Source organism: Olea europaea, unplaced genomic scaffold, assembly GCF_002742605.1.
Source record: "Olea europaea var. sylvestris unplaced genomic scaffold, O_europaea_v1 scaffold2513, whole genome shotgun sequence".
Lineage (NCBI taxonomy): Eukaryota > Viridiplantae > Streptophyta > Magnoliopsida > Lamiales > Oleaceae > Olea > Olea europaea.
Genome location: NW_019243376.1, coordinates 45,926 through 60,845, shown reverse-complemented (window position 1 = coordinate 60,845; position 14,920 = coordinate 45,926). Strand labels below are relative to the sequence as shown.

Sequence of the window (14,920 nt, the reverse complement as noted above, 5' to 3'; positions counted from 1 at the left end):
TTTTTCCTTCAAAATTCGCAGCAGTTTCACTGAATTGAGTTAGATCGATCCGATTTTATGAACGGAATAAGAATTTGACGATTAAAATAATTAAATTATGAAACGTAGAATTAAGAAATTCTTTATAAATTAATGGTGGAGTGAGGGACTCTCTTTGTGCCAGAGAATAATTGAAAAAGGAAACTAGTACTTTATGTCACCAATTATGCGTCATTTTGAATATTAAAATAAATAAAAAAATGCACCTAATTTCTGAATGGGGTTAATTGCTATGGAGGTCCCCCCAAAGTAATTTATTTATATTTCATTTTAATCCTTAACTTTTGACATATGAGCGTAAAGGTCATTTTTGTTCAAATTCATTTGTTCTGAAGGTGTTTATAATCAATTTTTAAATTATAAACAGTAACAAAAAATGCACCTAATTTCTGAATGGGGTTAATTGCTATGGAGGTCCCCCCAAAGTAATTTATTTATATTTCATTTTAATCCTTAACTTTTGACATATGAGCGTAAAGGTCATTTTTGTTCAAATTCATTTGTTCTGAAGGTGTTTATAATCAATTTTTAAATTATAAACAGTAACAATATTTTAATGTGCGTCCTGTGTGAATTTTATTACGAATCCAAGGTTTATAGTTTTTCTTTTGATAACATTATTGTTAACATAAATGTTATAGAAAAATTTATTAATCAACGCAATCTTGATTTTGATTTTAAAAGCTTTTTCAAGTGCATATATTTGTCATATTTTAAATTTAATTGTGCAAGATGACCTTGAATATATTGTATCATGCCTCACAAAAAACGAAACATGCTATTGTTCTTATTTTTGTTTCTCCTCCTCGCCAAGAAGCATTTGCAAGTGTATGTGTAGATGAAAACTTACCTCGCAAAAGATATATATAACAGGTGGAACTCTACTTATTTCATACTAGATTCTTGTTTTAACTATGATATAATTATTATTTAACGACGGGCATTATACTTATGATTTAAATTCTAATGGTAGATAATTTCTTTTGAAATAATGAAATTGTTTGAAAGTTTTTTTCTCCATTGGTACGCGAGTGTCTACTATTTTATTGTTCCTGTTGTTCTTACTTAGCCCCCGTTATGCTCTCTTTAAATTAAATTTTATTTTTTTCTCCTCTTTTCAATCTCACAATTTTTTATAAAATAATATTACACGTAAATCGAAAAAATTTCCTTCTTTTTTAACCACATATTTTTAAAAAAAATACTATTTCATCCATTATTCCAAAGGGGGGCTCAATGTTTTAATATAATAAATATAGAGATAATTCATTTTTTAAGACATTATTTCTAACATAGGGATGAAATTTCAAAAACATTGAGGATTTGCATGTTATTCTCTCTAGCTGTAGTTGTGGACTCCGTGTATTAATTTACAGGGTTGAAAGGTATCATTGAAAAAAATTCTTCGCATTTAACATTTTACAACCCCATCTCACGCTGTGACAGAGAAAGTATCTGGTACATTTTGTATTTACAGTATGCTGCCAAACACTGCCACCGCTTTCTACGATTTCGTCAGTTTCAGATGATTACATATGTGCCTACCTAAGTACGACAACTGCAAGAAGTTATTGTCTACCCATTTTCTAAAAAAGTTGAACTCCAACTTTGAGAATCACTATCACCTCATTTTTGGAACATCGCGAATGAAGTAAATCTCAAGATGTGTCCCAATAGACCAGGGAACAAGAGTTTATCCGTATACTAACGTTTACAAAGAGTCCAATTTCATATTTCACGAATCGAACCCTCACAATGTGACTGTCAACAAAATTAAAACTACTTTACTCATATCATTTGCATCACTGGATTATGCTTCAAGGGGCGTCTACCCATTTTTTTACTAATTCTAGTAGCATACAAAGTGAANGCTATGCCTTGGAAGGTCTCGAGAAAAAAGTCGAGATGGTCGAATCTGAGATCCGTGGATTACACATCCAACTGGATGAAAGCTAAAGGGCTTGTGCAGCAATGACTGAAGCTGCTGCAATCATTCCTGATCTGCAGGATGAAATAGAAGCGTTGAGAGCTCAATTGCGGGTACTCCAACGTGCGGTGAACAATGGAAAAGCTCTCGTACTTGAGTATGCTCCTAAACTCAGAATTCCTAAACCGTGTACCTACGGAGGGGCACGTGATGCAAAAGAAGTCGAAAACTTCTTGTTTGACATGAAACAGTACTTTCTCGCAGCTTTGATTGAACCATGTATCTGGGTGGAGATGCAAAACTATGGTGGCGAACAAAATATGGTGACATTCAAGCCAACAAGATTCGAATAGATTCTTAGGATCTTCTCAAGGAAGCGATCAGATAGCAGTTTTTCTCGGAAAATGTCGAGTATCAGGCTCGACGGGCACTTCGAGACCTGAAACACACGAGCTCTATCAGGGAGTATGTGAAATCATTTTCAGGGCATATACTGAATATTCGAGATATGTCGGAAAAGGATAAGCTCTTCACCTTTGTGGATGGGTTGAAATCGTGGACACGCACGGAACTTCAAAGACAGAAAGTTACTGATTTCAGCACGGCCATGGGAGCCGCTGAATGCTTGAGCGACTACCAAACAGAATCTAGAAAAGATCGACCTTTTGGGAGTAATCAAGCAATTGGAAGTGGTAATAGACCTTACAGACCCAGCTCGAACCCAAATGGAGGAGAGCGCTACTCTCAGAATAGAAAATGAGCCTATCAAAGCACCCATGACTTTCAAGGAAAGTATCATAATAGCCGTCAAGGAAATTTTAACAGCAGTAACAGTAACAATTGGAACAAAGGAAAAGCAACGGAGGGCCGAACTGATGCCACTCCGAAATTGAAGTGCTTTTTATGTGAAGGACCTCATCGGGTGTCGAAGTATCCTCAGAAGCGAATGGTGAATGCATATTGTCAGTTAGCAAGTGGCGGGTCAAGTTCAAAGCAAGAGGCCTCGCAGGCTAATTGTCATAGTGAGACCGACTCCGAAGAGGATGAGGACGTAGTTGGGGCATTTTCACATCGGTGTAACACACTGTCGCATCGGGTTGCTGAAAAGGATGATGTCCCATTGAAAGAGGCAAGGATGGAAGAAGCGAAGGCTCGGATTTGTAGGGTCAAAGGCTTAATGTACATCGATGTAAAAATCAACGGGAAGCCAATCAGGGCTATGGTGGATACTGGTGCTACCCACAACTACCTTGCATGTACCGAAGTAGAGCGGCTCGGACTTGTTCTGGAAAAGGGTAGTAGAAAAGTCAAAGCAATCAATTCCGTTGCTCAACCAATAGCTGGAGTGGCGAAATCGGTGTTGATCAAAGCAGGTCCTTTCGAGGAAAGGACAAATTTATCTGCAGTTCAGATGGATGATTTCAAACTTATTCTAGGATTGAAATTTCTTCGGGATACTAAGACAGCAGTGTTGCCATATTCCGATTCGTTAATGATGATGGGTAATAAGCCGTGTGTCATCCCTACATAGGTTGGGAGGATGGGCGAGAAGAATACCTCAGCCATGCAATTTAGTAAGGGTTTAAAGAGAAATAAACTTTCTTTTTTGTGCACTCTTCGATTAGAGGAGATCGAAGAGGCGAATGGTCCTATTCCAAAACCAGTTAAAAGGCTTATTCAGGAATTTGAGGACATCATGTCGGACGAATTACCAAAGAAATTACCACCAAGAAGGATGATTGATCATGAGATTGAACTTATTCCAGGCGTCAAACCTCTCGCCATGGCACCATACCGTATGTCTCAACCTGAGCTTGAAGAGTTTAGGAAGCAATTGGGAGAAATGTTGGAAAGTGGAATCATTGTGCCTGCGAAGTCGCCATACAAAGCTCCTGTATTATTTCAGAAAAAGGCCTATGGTTCTCTTAGAATGTGCTGCGACTATCGAACCTTGAGCAAGATTACTGTAAAGAACAGCTATCATATTCCACTGGTTGCGGATTGCTTCAATCGAATGAGTCGAACGAAGTATTAAAGAAAAATTGATCTTAGGTCCGAATATTGGCAAGTTCAGATCAAGGAGGGAGACGAAGTAAAGACTCCAGTGGTACCAGATATGGAGCCTTTGAATTTAAAGCGATGCCTTTTAGTTTGACAAACGCTCCAACAACATTTTGTACTATAATGAATCAGGCACTTCACGGGTTCTTAAATGATTTTGTCGTGGTGTACTTGGACGACATATTAATCTACAGCAAGACATTGGAGGAACATGTCCAACGTGTGAGGCAAGTTTTTAATCGACTACGGGAGAATGAACTCTATGCCAAGCCGTCTAAATCCTCATTTGCTCAGACATCTATCAGTTTCTTGAGTCACATCATTGAACAAGGTAAAATCCGCATAGATTCGAAGAAGGTTACAGCCATCAAAGATTGGCAACCACCAAAAACCGTACATGATATACGTTCATTTCTTGGGTTATGCAATTACTATCGAAAATTTGTGAAAAGCTACTTAGAAATTGCACTACCACTTACCAAATTGACAAAGAAGGATAATAATTCGGATTGGTCAACTGAATGTCAAACTGCTTTTGAAAGGTTGAAGAAGTCCATGTGGACGAACCCGATTTTAGCCTTACCGGACATGACTAAACCATTTGATTTTGCACTTGGTAGAGTCCTCATACAAGAAGGACATCCGATAGCATATGAGAGCCGGAAGTTAAACCAGATAGAACGTCGTTACTCAGCACATGAAAAGGAATTGTTGGCAGTAGTCCATTGTCTCAGAGGACGGCGTCACTATCTACTTGGGTCTCCATTTATTATGAAGACAGATAACACTGCAGTTAGTCACTTCATGTCCCAACCAAAACTATCGAGCAAACAGGCTCGTTAGCAGAAATTTCTTTCAGAGTTCAATTTTATGTTAGAGTATCGTCCCGGCTCTAGTAATCATGTTGCTGATGCTCTGAGTCGACGGGCCGATTTGACTGCCATCTGCTCCGTAGCTGCTCTTTCAGGGAGTGCCGTCTCCACAAACAGTAGAGACCAAATTCGGGCACTTATGGAGAAGGTCCCGACTACCCAATATTAAAAATCTGTCTTATTTGTCAGCAAGATGAGGCAGATCATCAGAAAAAGACAGGCTTGCTGGAGCCCCTTTCTGTCCCAACCCGGCCATTCAAAAGTGTATCGATAGACTACATTATTGGGTTGCCAAAAGTTGAGGATTTTGGCACTATCATCGTCGTGGTGGACCGTCTATCAAAATATGCAACTTTCATTGCAGTGCCTAAGTATGTATCCGCGGAAGAGATAGCTCAACTCTTCTTCAAACATATTGTTAAATACTGGGGACTGCCTAAGGACATCGTTAGTGATCGAGATTCTCGTTTCACTGGCATATTTTGGACTGAGTTGTTCAAACTTCTTGGTTCAACTTTGAGCATGAGTTCTAGTTTTCACCCACAATCTGACGGACGGACAGAGCGCTTCAATTCTATGCTAGAAGAATATCTTCGGCACTTTATCTCTACTTTGTAGAAAAACTGGGTAAAACTTTTGGATGCAGCTCAGATTTGCTTCAATGCCCAAAAGAGCTCTTCCACCAATAAGAGTCCTTTTGAGATTGTTACTGGCAAACAACCGCTACTCCCTCATACAGTGGATATCGAACGAAGTACCAAGTCCCCTCAAGCAAAGAACTTTTCTCAAGAGTGGAAACGAAATATTGAAATTGCTCGGAGTTATCTTGAGAAAGCTCAGAAACGGTATAAAAAGGCTGCAAATCTAAAGCGTCGTTTCATTGAATTCAATGTTGGAGATCTGGTAATGGTTAAGTTTCTCGACAGAAATGTTTACAAACCAACAAGAGGGAAGGACTCAAGATTGACGTGGAGTTATCTTGAGAAAGCTCAGAAACGGTATAAAAAGGCTGCAAATCTAAAGCGTCGTTTCATTGAATTCAATGTTGGAGATCTGGTAATGGTTAAGTTTCTCGACAGAAATGTTTACAAACCAACAAGAGGGAAGGACTCAAGATTGACGCTAAAATACATTGGATCATTACCCATCGTGAAAAGGATTGGAAGAGTTGCATACAGAGTTAAACTCCCTTCATGGTGTAAAATCCACAAGGTCCTTCATGTTAGTGTGTTGAAACCATAATTTGCGGATAAGGAGGACGCATCTAGAAATGAGCCAAAACGACCTGTGTTTGAACTGAAGAAAGTTGGAAAGAAAGTTGCTTAAGTTATTCTTAACCATCGAATCACTCGAGCTTTTTGAAAAGATCATCAGGATTACTTGGTCAAATGGATTGGATGCAGCAGCGAGGAGAATACTTGGGAAAGAGAAAAAGATCTCGGAGCCTTCAAACCATTAATTGAAGCATATCATGCATTAATGGCATCGAGGACGTCGTCAAAACATATGGGGGAGAATGTCAAGGACCGCAACTTTACTAACCCCTTGACACTATCGCAGCCGCAGTTTGCCCAACTTCGACCGCACATTGTAATATTACTTCAAGTTTGAGTTGTAATTTTTTTTTCATTGTAATAGTTAATTCAATTGTAAAATAGCTCTGATATTAGTCAACGTTTAGTATGATTCATCATCTTTTAAACGTCTACTCCTGCCACTTAGGTTTTTGTTCAGAATGCTATTATAGGGGGTATTAGTCATTCAAAAATCTTTCAAGCTCACTGGTGTCCGCCCCCTGCACCAGCAATTGTAATTTTCTGCTTTCGTCAGTTGTAATGTTCAGTTTTCATCAATCAATGTTCAATTTACTTTTAATGTATTCAAATTCTCTATTGTAAACTTTCTACAAAATTGTAATTAAATTTTCATTCGTCCCGACGCGATCGAGAAAAGACGGAAGGTAGTCTAGCGGAGCAGACTACTGTCACACGGTGTCCCTTTCTGTACCAAGAAAAAAGGCATCCCGTGAAACCACGTCACGTCACCACCATCGCCAAATCCACTACCATCGCCAATACCACCAACAAAAACCACCCTAACACCATCAAAAGATTAAAACCATCATGACCACTCCAAGATCCCCCCAAAAAAAAAAAAAAAAAAAAAAAAGAAAAATTCCTACACCACCACTGTTAGTCGCCATCGCAGCGAGGTGCAAAGCCACAAGCGACGGCGTCATTGCTACTGCAAGCGACTACTCTGTGTAGAACCGCTACGTGCAACTCACAGCGCAATGACGATTGGAGGTGGTCTCTGACGGCTCGTTGCGCAGCAATGCTCATTGCAAAATATGTAGAGTGAGACGATCTCCAAACATAGTGGCAACAGTCCATGTGTGAGGGAGACGGGAGAGAAAGAGAAGGGAAAGGAGGAAGAGAGAAAATGATATAGGATTTTATGAGTGGATGAAGTAGGGTGTGAGTATATAAATCAATTTGCAATGAGATTATCACTGATAACTGTATAAATAAACCCCAAACTTGATTTTTGAATTGGAAAGATCAAAAACTTGTGTGGACGTAATTTCCACTTAAATTATTAACACTCAAAATTCTTATTTAATATTTATGAGTACATCTTACTACATGTGGCGAATTCCCTCCAATCATTTACCATGCCATATTCTACATTTCTGTATTCATCAGTCAAGAAATCAATTTTTCAAGATCAACAATCATGGAAAAAAGACGTGAAAAATAGTATTGTATTACGATATTACACACAAAAAAAAAAAAAAAAAAAAAAATCACATTCACAAAACACTAATACCACATGGGATCACCTAAAGAAACTGAAGTGGAATCAAATCTAGAAAACCACATTTACTTAATTTTCTTACCTTCCTCGGACTGTTAATTTAATTTCATCAATCTGAATCGTGTCCTCTTTTCCTTCTCTTTGTTGTGTTTCCCCTTGCTGTCATCTGAAGCACGAGGCTTTTCATGCTTCTCGCGTTTCTTCTCCCCACGCTTTCTGTTACTTTCATCTTCAGACTGTTCTTCATCATTCCTTGCAGGTGTGATTAGCATGGAATTATTCATCTTCTCAAGTGACTCGGACTCCAGATTGGCAGGTAAACTTGATTCTTCCCAAGGGCGGGGAACCCTGCCAATGTGTCAAAAGTTAATAAGAAAGTGGAACTCGTGAGCGGTTTCTTCTGAGAAAATGGAATGCGGGGCAAGTGAAAGGAAAACATAATTATGAAAGTATCGATCATACCTAGATGAACCAAGACCCTGAACCTGAGCAGCTTCAGCATGGCCAGCTCCCAAGTCTTCTGCAGTAGAACCTCGTTTCACAAGTTCAGCAAATTCATGTTTATCTAGTCGATTACCTTGAGATTTTTTTGCCCGTTTAGGAGCTAAGCCTAGAGCCTCTCTCATGGCTTGCTCCTCTTCCTCCTTGATCCTTTGTATCTCTTCTTTAATAGCCTCAGAATTTGTAGCCTCAGATTTTTTATCACGGGCATACCAGCGGAGGTCTTTCCCTATAAGAATATAAATTCAAAAATCATATAAATCAGAAACAGACCAACTAGTAACGTTTAAACCTCAAAAAGTGTGCATCTCTCTAATAACGCAGCTAAAAACTTTAGTTAGAAATCAATCAAAAGTGCAGTTTCAAAGTTAACTGGAAGGATACACCAAAACTTTATGATGCAAGCCACGATTTATCAGAACAGCTTAACCATGGCTGGAAATGCTTTCTCTAAGAGGCCTGCAGACTTTATAATGTGAGTGCCAACAGCATAAATCTCAAGGATCTGTTTTCCACTTGGAGTTTTATGTTACTTCATCAGTTCTTCTGAACTGCTGAAACAGGCAAAAAGTCAATTTTTACAGAGTCCTTCTAGGACCAGTATTCTTATTGTTAGATTGAAACTTAGTGTAGGTTATACCTTGAGTTCTACTTGGGATGCTTAAATTAACTTTATTTTTAATTTCCCACCACAATTAGTTTCTTTTCTGAAGTTATAACGGATTTTGAAGTCTTTCAGGTCTAGAATATAGAGACCATATAAATAGGCCTCATTATTTCAACAACATTACACTTGAATAACAATTACCTTTGGTACAAAAAGTTCTGGTTTGATAGCACTTATGCCTATAACACTAACTACTAGTGTGTATATAATGTCCACCAATATCAATTTGTCCTTTCAATCGCTTCCACTATTTTGTTGGTAAAGCATGTCCGCACATCAATTTTGTTCCTAATTTATCATGTCAATATTTTGAGGCAACTGAAAATCCCAGGGTGAGCTAAGCTCAACAGCAGAAACAGATGCAAAGGGAATAGATCATCTCACCCAAGAGATGGAAAAACCGTGTAGAGTACAAAGCCTCAAGGGGTTACAAGAGTCATTTGTTTCCACAATCACATTGTTCATACGACCTGAAAACGTTGGAGTATCAACGCAGTTTCCAATAGCTCTTGATCTCAATTCAGAGTTCGAATTAAAGTTTCAAATTTCCACGAAGAATGCAAAGAAACTAATTGATTGATTTTGATGCAAGCTTGAAGAATTATTTAAAAATGGAAACAAATTTTTAACGAACAAAAAATATTCTTGGTGATGATGATAGTTTGATACTAATAATAGTTGTGCTACAAAGGTGGAAACAACTTGAAGAATAGGGATACCATGGCAAGGGAACCAGATGTTCTCAACTGGGAATTGACGAATGCAAAATTTTAGGAGCCATTTTGCCAGATGGGTTTGTATAGATGTACATCAGTTTGAATCGATGGGACCTTAGAATTAAAGAGTATTACAGAAATCTGGCAACCTAGTGAAGTTGGCATACATGAGACTGATGAGCAAGTCAAAAATAGTTATTTCTCAGGATTGAGTTGCCACAAGTGATCAGATGATAGGATGAGCATTACTCTTCTTTCTAATCATGAAGATGAATAAAAATATGCTATACAAATGGAGGAATGACTGGGTTGATACAGTGATAAATATCCAATATATATTCCTACGGTAACCACAATACTCATTTTGGGGACAAAACTACTCAAATCACTTCTAACAGGACCAGACAAGCAACAACAATGGGAATTCAACAAGTTGCTGGAGGATGAAATAAGGAAAAAAAGGTAGTGATTTAATAATGTTTGGAGGTGCAAGAGATGCTGACTGGAACCCTATACGATCTTCCCTTTTAAATTGTCACAAGATAGGTCTGATTCTCATTTGCATCATCAAGTTCATTATTATAAGTAAGATCTTTCTTTCGAAGAGCCTACTTATGGTAAATATGTTAAGAAAGAAGAAATAGATCTAGTACATATCCAAGGTGAGACTTCACTTATCAGAGTGGTGTTGGACATCAACAATCTCTTGACCAAAAGGAATAGAAATTCAACAGTTCCTTGTGAAAGAAATATTTTTTATGCTTCTGAAAATTTTGGCAGCTCCTAAGGTGAAAGAAAAAGATTGCAGGCCACAATTCCAGTAACAAGGTCAACTGTATAGGAAGGTACGTATTGTGATCAGCAACATAGTATGGAAAGTATAGTATCTAAAGAAGAAATAGCCGAGTTAAAAAAATTCCTAGATAAAAAGGATCCACAAGATCAATATATGCATAACACATGGAGTAGTTTTCTCCTATGATGCTCGGATTCGGGTATGGATATCGAGTACGGGTACGTATCTAAGTATCGGATCTTTTATTTTCTAAAATATTGGATACGGGGACATGATTAAAAAGAGTCCAAATTTCGAACATATGTACGTTAATACGTCTTTCAAGTTTAAATTTTTTTACTAACCCAAGAAGTCGTTTTGAATATATCAAAATCAATTGTTCACAAACAATGATGCGAGTATTGAATAAGAGGTTAAGATGAATAAAATAAAATTTTGGGGCTTAATTTTCAACTATGGAAAGTTATTACTGAATGTATATAAAATAGAAATGATGGACTTGATTGCAATTTGGAGTTAGTGAAGTAGTAAGTAGCACCATATGGATCTCATTTTCATTTTATACAAACAAAACCCTAAACCTCCGATATAGAAAGGGAAGGAAGGAAGGAAAAAAAGAAGAAAAGGGAAAGAAAAAAGAAAGAAGAAGAAGGAAAAATCTAGTGCCGCAAGGAAAAACCTAGTGCCGCCGCCTTTCTCCACCCTCTCGAAGGCGGCGCTAGGTTTATAGAGAGCAAAAAGGGAAAGAAAAGGAAGAGAAAAAAAAAGAAGAAAGAAGAAGCAAAAATGTTGAAGTGTCCAGTTGAAACTTGGAGGATTCGACACATATAACATACCATGTCATGTTGAACAAAATCTTATGCAAGTGACATTTGGTTTATGACCAGGAGAAACAGGGCAAAAGAAAAAACAAAACAAAATCACAAGCTTAACTACTGATTATCATATAATTTTTTTTACCTTTTTGCCATCTTCCAACTGGTGCCTTGAGACTATGTCCTAAATAGTTTTCTCGATGTTTATCAGCTTTCACATCTTCCCAACTGAACTCTGCAAATGAGAAACAGGTAATAAATTATAAATAATCCATGACAAATGCAGTTTCATCTTCATATGCTGAGGAGACATAAGTGATTCCAAAGAAAAGATAGGGAAAATTAGGCAAGTAGACAAGGTCTGAACCCAAATAGAAAACATATTTAGTAGTGTAAAATTCATAGAACTATGGGTAATTAGTAATGAATGCAATTGATGATGATATTGCTCCAAGAAATATCCTTTTGTAACTCAGATTCATAAATTTAGAACCCAATCATAAATAACAATTTAACAGATAGGGAGACGAAGACAGACTGCAATTACATGACAGAGTTTTGTTTCTTTCCGAAACCCACATGGATGAAATAGAGCATTATTGCTACCCGAATGTTGCTCACATTCCTGAACTTCAAATCCGTAGTAAATTGATGTCACATGAGAAAATCAATGGGGAAGAAAGAAGAGCATATCAAACCAGCAGAAGAGGAAGGAAGAAGATGGGCAACGGAATCACCAGATATTTGAAAGTAGAAGCGATTCTGTTTTACACTAAAGGAGACGACATCATTTTGGAATTAAAATAATTGTTAATATTAGTTTAAAACTTTTACCGATTTTGGATGAGAGGAAAAAAAAAACACGTTTTCTTCTCAATAAAGGAGGGAAGTAGATATAGGCTAAGATGTATGGGGTCAGAATCCAGTTTTTCATTTTGATCATTTCAGTAAAATTGTTGAAGCCTTTCAACAGCTATTCTCTCCTCCTCCTTGTTTTACATTTATTCCCTTCCCCATTCTATTTTATCTTTGATTTGTTAAAGTATATCAGCTGAGTTAGCTTATTTCACTCAATCCCTGAGTTGCGGTCGCAGAGAAGCTGCCAGAAGAACTCCAGCCGTGACAATTGACCCAAACTTTCTGAAATTACCATTCAAATTGACTCATTCATATCATTGCTAAACCACGCCGGCTCACGTTTACTACTTTTTATCTTTTCCCAAGGCTACCTTAGCTTTGTTACCTGTACATAATTCTCGTGCTAAACACTGATTCAGTGTAGTAACGAACATGTGATACAGAGTTTTGATGCCTATAGAGCGGCTTCATTATATCAAACCCTAACATCCTTCTCTCAAATTATGCAGGGTAACTGTACGGGAAAGAAATTTCAAGACTAGTACATAAATTCATAAATAAAATATAATCACAAGCAATAACAATACGTCTAATTCATAAAAGAATTTGTGATTTGTATAGCGCATCGAAAAAATGAAGGAAAGAAGGATCTTACGATCACGACCGCCACGAACTCCACCTCTCGACGGATGGTACATTCCATCTCTCTAAATGTATATGAGTCAGTATATGTATAACTTTGGTGAGCGTGGGGTTCCGATATGTAGAGAAAAGGAGACCAACGGAAAGAAAGAAAGAATGGAAGACGACGTCCGTGGGGTTTTACAAAAAGAGCCCCTACATATGCATGTATTTATTTCCAATGATCACCGAACTTATATTTATGTATAAAATATTAAATTTTGATTATTTAATTTTGAAAAATATTGTACGTTACTTGCTAACATAACGTCCATCTCAAACTTTTCATGTGGCTTCCCATCACATCGTTAAGCTTCTGTTTGATTCCCATTTTTTTCAAAATATATTTGAAGACGACGTCCGTGGGGTTTTACAAAAAGAGCCCCTACATATGCATGTATTTATTTCCAATGATCACCGAACTTATATTTATATATAAAATATTAAATTTTGATTATTTAACTTTGAAAAATATTGTACGTAACTTGCTAACATAACGTCCATCTCAAACTTTTCATGTGGCTTCCCATCACATCGTTAAGCTTCTGTTTGATTCCCATTTTTTTCAAAATATATTTCTCTTTTTTTTTTTTCAACCACACATTTTTCATTAAAATAATATTACACTTAAATAAAAAAGTTTTCCTTAATTTTCAACCACACATTTTTCATTAAAATAATATTACACTTAAATAAAAAAGTTTTCCTTAATTTTCAACCACATATTTTCCATCTATCTAATATTCTAAAATATATTTTTCATAAAAATGGGGCTCAAATGCTTCCTAAACTTTGATATAGTCAAATTTTGGTCACTGAATTTAAAAAAAAAAAAAATGTCTTTTATTGCTCTCTACACTTTGAGGTGGTCAAATTTTGATCACTGAACTTTGATATAATCGAACTTTAGCTACTAAACTTTAAAAAAGTCTTTTATCGCTCACTATAAATTTGGATTTAATTAAGCATTGTTTATCTCCCTTTAAAATAAAATTATTTAATTCTCATACTCATTTTTATCCATACATTTATACAATAAAATATTTTACACGTAAATTCAATTTTTTTTTCTAACTTTTAACCACTCATCCTCCAAAAAAAAGCAATATTTAAAAAATCTTTTTAAAAAAATAATAATAATAATGGCAATCAAGCAAGGGTTAAATTTCGAATTTAATTTAACTTTAACAAATATATTGTATGTTTCATTGCAATATTGCATAGCTTTACCAAAAATCTTCTATTACTAACAATATATTTGGATTTAATTAAAATTTTTTTTTTTTTCAACCACACATTTTTCATTAAAATAATATTACACTTAAATAAAAAAGTTTTCCTTAATTTTCAACCACACATTTTCCATCTATCTAATATTCTAAAATATATTTTTCATAAAAATGGGGCTCAAATGCTTCCTAAACTTTGATATAGTCAAATTTTGGTCACTAAATTTAAAAAAAAAAAAAATGTCTTTTATTGCTCTCTACACTTTGAGGTGGTCAAATTTTGACCACTGAACTTTGATATAATCGAACTTTAGCTACTAAACTTTAAAAAAGTCTTTTATCGCTCACTATAAATTTGGATTTAATTAAGCATTATCTCCCTTTAAAATAAAATTATTTAATTCTCATACTCATTTTTATCCATACATTTATACAATAAAATATTTTACACGTAACTTCAATTTTTTTTTCTAACTTTTAACCACTCATCCTCCAAAAAAAAGCAATATTTAAAAAATCTTTTTTAAAAAAATAATAATAATAATGGCAATCAAGCAAGGGTTAAATTTCGAATTTAATTTAATTTTAACAAATATATTGTATGTTTCATTGCAATATTGCATAGCTTTACCAAAAATCTTCTATTACTAACAATATATTTGGATTTAATTAAAAGTCGTTATTAAAATTTGAATTTAATTTTATTTAACAACAAATTAATTGCGTGTTTCATTGCAAAATTCAAATATTATGATGATGATAGATTAAAATTCTACAAAAATAAATTAAATTTAAATTTAGCTACTATATAATTAAATAATTATTCCTAATGGTATAGACAATACTTGCAAAACTGTGCAAAGAAAATGACTATTAATTGCAATGAAACACACAATATATTTATTGATAAATTAAATTAAATTTGAATGTTAACAACAAAT

General features: G+C 35.6%; 1 protein-coding gene across 1 annotated transcript; it reads right to left on the bottom strand.

Annotated features, from left to right (window-relative positions):
- Nucleotides 1–7,482: 7,482 nt before the first annotated feature.
- On the bottom strand, nucleotides 7,483–12,902 carry LOC111382514 (multiple myeloma tumor-associated protein 2 homolog). Its single transcript, XM_023006517.1, has 4 exons — nucleotides 12,725–12,902; nucleotides 11,357–11,446; nucleotides 8,179–8,446; nucleotides 7,483–8,064 (listed from the first exon to the last, which is right to left on the bottom strand). The coding sequence occupies exons 1-4, from the start codon at nucleotides 12,765–12,767 to the stop codon at nucleotides 7,812–7,814; spliced, it is 654 nt and encodes a 217-aa protein (XP_022862285.1). The 5' UTR covers nucleotides 12,768–12,902; the 3' UTR covers nucleotides 7,483–7,811.
- Between the last annotated feature and the right edge of the window lie 2,018 nt (nucleotides 12,903–14,920).